A 4,656-nucleotide genomic window follows, 5' to 3' on the forward strand; every position below is an offset into this window, starting at 1 on the left:
AACGTATTTTATTTATTACACAGAAGAAGAGAGACCAGGTGACAGAACTGCAGTGACACCTATTGGAGAAATTACGACATTACAACACAGGCCACATCCAGCCTGACAAAAAATATCATTCTGAGCAAGAAGGCGGAGCTTCTGAAAAAGACTGTGTATTTTTGTGTTGCTCAGAATTTTGGTTATTTTCACTTTGTTAAGGATGAAAATGTTACAGCACATAGTCATTTGGATCTTAACCTTTGCAGGTGAGATATTTTTGATAAATTACAGTCTACAAATGTTTTATCGACTAAAGCCTATAGTTCTACAGACATTTACAAATTCTATTTAATTTTCATTTCATTTAGACATCACATGTGCTGACAGCATTACTCCAGAGCGTACACAAGTGGATGCGGTTGAGAACTAGAACATAACATTGTCCTGCAGATATTCCTCTGCATACGGTCTTCTTTGGTATCGACAGCAGCATCACACATCAGTTCCTCAGTTCCTCATGCTCATCCTGCGAAGTTCTGAAAAAGTCGTGCGGAGATCAGATAAGCGTCTGTCAGGAAAACTGAACGTGGAGAGCAAACGTGTGGATCTGATCATCCCCTCGTCCACAGTTCAAGACTCTGCAGTGTATTACTGCGCTCTGCAGACCACAGTGACAGGAAAACATACTTTACTGTACAAAAACCTGACAGGATGAGACAGAAATAAAGATGTGCTCTTAACACGTACACCTATTCTTTTACACATGAAATCTCCACAGCTACTCCTGTAGTACAAAGTATTTTTACTTTTTTTTGCACAGTTACAACTGTACACACATTTTTGTGTAAATAATATTATGCACAATAATTATTTTTGACACCCCCATATAAAACTATGGACATAAATAAGATCACAAGGGATTTATTGTTCTCTGAAAAAATGTTTTTTACTCTGATATTATACACTCTCAGCTGGGAGGCGGAGCTTTAACCAGTTGTATAGATCTCAACAAAACAGACGATGTTTGCATTGTCCTCAGGGTACAAGTTCATCTCAACATACCATAATGTTTCTTCACATCATTATCCTGCTCTGTGCTGTTGGGTGTGAGTATAACTTGATTTAATCTGTGGGTTTTATTTACATTTTACGTGGAAAATTTGTAAAAAGAAATAACAGGAAAAGTCGTTGTAAAATTACTTTTAAAGTGTATATTAGTTGGATACTTAATTATTATTGTCATATTAATATTTTGTACCTTTCTGGTAACATATGATACAGGATAATGATTATTTAGAGAGATTTTCTTTATCAAAAAAATAAAATAAAAAAATATGTTTAACAGGACAGTGTAGTAAACCCAAACGTCCACTTGATGGCAGGTGAATCCTACACAGTCAATGTGGATTGCAATAATTCATGATATTCTTTGGCAATATATAAAAGTAATATTTTATTTTTATTCTTATGACTGTTTAGAAATGTTAAGGTGTTTGAACAGTTTGCTTTAATAACATTATTTTATTTTATTAATTGATAATTAGCTGAAGATACAAAAATACATAAAGAATATTTTTATCTGCACATATAATGGTTTTATTTAATTTATACATTTAGAGATTAAAGAAAGGACAGAGAAATGTGGGTGAAAACTACCAGTTAAACCAGTTGAAAGTCAAACAGTAATGCACTGGGTCTGTGTGTGGCAGGTTTTTGTTCAGTGTTGTTGTGTTGTTGTGTGACTGTGGGCTCCAGAGCGCAGTAATACAGATCAGAGTCTGTGACTTTAACAGAGGAGATCTCCAGATACACACGGTCTTTCTTTTCATTTAATTTAGCTGAAAATCGAGGATCCAGTTTCTCTGCGCTCTGGACACGTCTTGAGGTTTGCAGGATTAAAAGAAGATATTCAGGTGCAGATCTGGGGTACTGCCGATACCACTGTAAACTGATTGCTGATGAATAGCTACAGGACAGAGTTACATCTGTACCCTCTTCTTCGAAGAACTCAGTTTGGTCTGGTGTAATCACACTCTCAAACCTTCCACCTGAAAATAATACAAAGAAATTATATAAACCTTGTAATAATTAAGACTTTATATTATACATTTTCAGCTTACTTTTGTGGTTAGAATTAAGCAATAATTTAGCATAATGTTTACTGGTAAAATCAAGTTATACNTCACTTTCAGGAAACATGAAAGTTCCAACCTCAAGAGTAGTGCAGCTTTGTAATTTTGACTGTGTATTGTTTAAATGTACTGTAGCCTAACTAAACAGTTTGCTAAAAAATTTAACGTAAAAATATGCATATACACTAATAAAAAAACTAAGATCTGACTTAAAAATATGGAAGAAAACCGTTAAATTATTTGTACAGAAATAAACCTTTATATAATGAGCAACAAATTTAATTACAGAAAATTATCATAATTTTACATAAATTTGTATGTTACTTAAGAAAGCAGTAAAAATACTGTATAAATATTACAGTATTTTTTCTCTACAAAAACAAGAAAAACATGTAATTTGTCATTATTGTCTTAACATGTAAAATAATATGTGGGTTATTAATTAACAGATAATTGTCTGTAATTTTAATGAAATTTGTATACAATTTAAAAAAAAGAAAAAATTACAGTAAAATATTAAGGTTTTTTCCTGTTAAAATACAATCTTTTTTTACAGTGTACACCTATTCTTTTACACATGAAATCTCCACAGCTACTCCTGTAGTACAAAGTATTTTTACTTTTTTTTTGCACAGTTACAACTGTACATACATTTTTGTGTAAATAATATTATGCACAATAATTATTTTTGACACCCCCATATAAAATTATGGACATAAATAAGATCACAAGGGATTTATTGTTCTCTGAAAAAATGTTTTTTACTCTGATATTATACGCTCTCAGCTGGGAGGCGGAGCTTTAACCAGTTGTATAGATCTCAACAAAACAGACGATGTTTGCATTGTCCTCAGGGTACAAGTTCATCTCAACATACCATAATGTTTCTTCACATCATTATCCTGCTCTGTGCTGTTGGGTGTGAGTATAACTTGATTTTACCAGTAAACATTATGCTAAATTATTGCTTAATTCTAACCACAAAAGTAAGCTGAAAATGTATAATATAAAGTCTTAATTATTACAAGGTTTATATAATTTCTTTGTATTATTTTCAGGTGGAAGGTTTGAGAGTGTGATTACACCAGACCAAACTGAGTTCTTCGAAGAAGAGGGTACAGATGTAACTCTGTCCTGTAGCTATTCATCAGCAATCAGTTTACAGTGGTATCGGCAGTACCCCAGATCTGCACCTGAATATCTTCTTTTAATCCTGCAAACCTCAAGACGTGTCCAGAGCGCAGAGAAACTGGATCCTCGATTTTCAGCTAAATTAAATGAAAAGAAAGACCGTGTGTATCTGGAGATCTCCTCTGTTAAAGTCACAGACTCTGATCTGTATTACTGCGCTCTGGAGCCCACAGTCACACAACAACACAACAACACTGAACAAAAACCTGCCACACACAGACCCAGTGCATTACTGTTTGACTTTCAACTGGTTTAACTGGTAGTTTTCACCCACATTTCTCTGTCCTTTCTTTAATCTCTAAATGTATAAATTAAATAAAACCATTATATGTGCAGATAAAAATATTCTTTATGTATTTTTGTATCTTCAGCTAATTATCAATTAATAAAATAAAATAATGTTATTAAAGCAAACTGTTCAAACACCTTAACATTTCTAAACAGTCATAAGAATAAAAATTAAATATTACTTTTATATATTGCCAAAGAATATCATGAATTATTGCAATCCACATTGACTGTGTAGGATTCACCTGCCATCAAGTGGACGTTTGGGTTTACTACACTGTCCTGTTAAACATATTTTTTTATTTTATTTTTTTGATAAAGAAAATCTCTCTAAATAATCATTATCCTGTATCATATGTTACCAGAAAGGTACAAAATATTAATATGACAATAATAATTAAGTATCCAACTAATATACACTTTAAAAGTAATTTTACAACGACTTTTCCTGTTATTTCTTTTTACAAATTTTCCACGTAAAATGTAAATAAAACCCACAAATTTACAGAATTTTTATGTATTTTTGAATTACGATCAAAAAACTTTAAAAAAATTCCAGAAAAACGGGGAAAACATGTCATTTTACAGGAAAAAACGTTATTTTACAGTTTATGGAGCCCCAGCTGTGCCCAGTTGCCAGAAAATTTACATTTTTTAACAAGATTTTTTTTGCAGTTTACTTTTGAAATATGGACAAAAACAAAGACCGCAAATTTACAAGAAAAACCTGAAAAGCTGTTTATTACATATTCTTATATCCTGTTATTTTACAGGAAAAAAATATTTTACGGTATATTTCTGTAACTCCAGCTGACAGAAAATGTCTGTTTTTTTTACAGATTTTGTTTACAGTGTATGTATGTATATATATATATATATAACAAATATGTACAATATGAATATTTACTTTTACAAGAAAACAATCAAATATGCTAGGAGAATATGAAAAATTGCCAATTTACCTAAATTTACTCCTGATGTAGTTTTATATGAGCAGGGGAGGAGTTACATTACACAGAAGTCATCTTCAGACGGAGCCATAGATCAGTGTGTCATTCACCGT

General features: G+C 31.9%; 1 pseudogene and 1 gene segment (V, D, J or C); both read left to right on the forward strand.

The window, feature by feature from the left end:
- Positions 1-208: 208 nt before the first annotated feature.
- LOC130564101 (T-cell receptor alpha chain V region RL-5-like) lies at positions 209-889 on the forward strand (annotated as a pseudogene).
- A 1,917-nt stretch (positions 890-2,806) lies between these two features.
- On the forward strand, positions 2,807-3,636 carry LOC130563985 (immunoglobulin heavy variable 3-21-like). The segment is given in 2 exon segments: positions 2,807-3,035; positions 3,173-3,636. Coding segments are annotated over 2 exon segments (429 nt in total).
- The last annotated feature ends 1,020 nt before the right edge of the window (positions 3,637-4,656 follow it).

Source organism: Triplophysa rosa, linkage group LG13 (assembly GCF_024868665.1).
Source record: "Triplophysa rosa linkage group LG13, Trosa_1v2, whole genome shotgun sequence".
Classification (NCBI taxonomy): Eukaryota; Metazoa; Chordata; class Actinopteri; order Cypriniformes; family Nemacheilidae; genus Triplophysa; species Triplophysa rosa.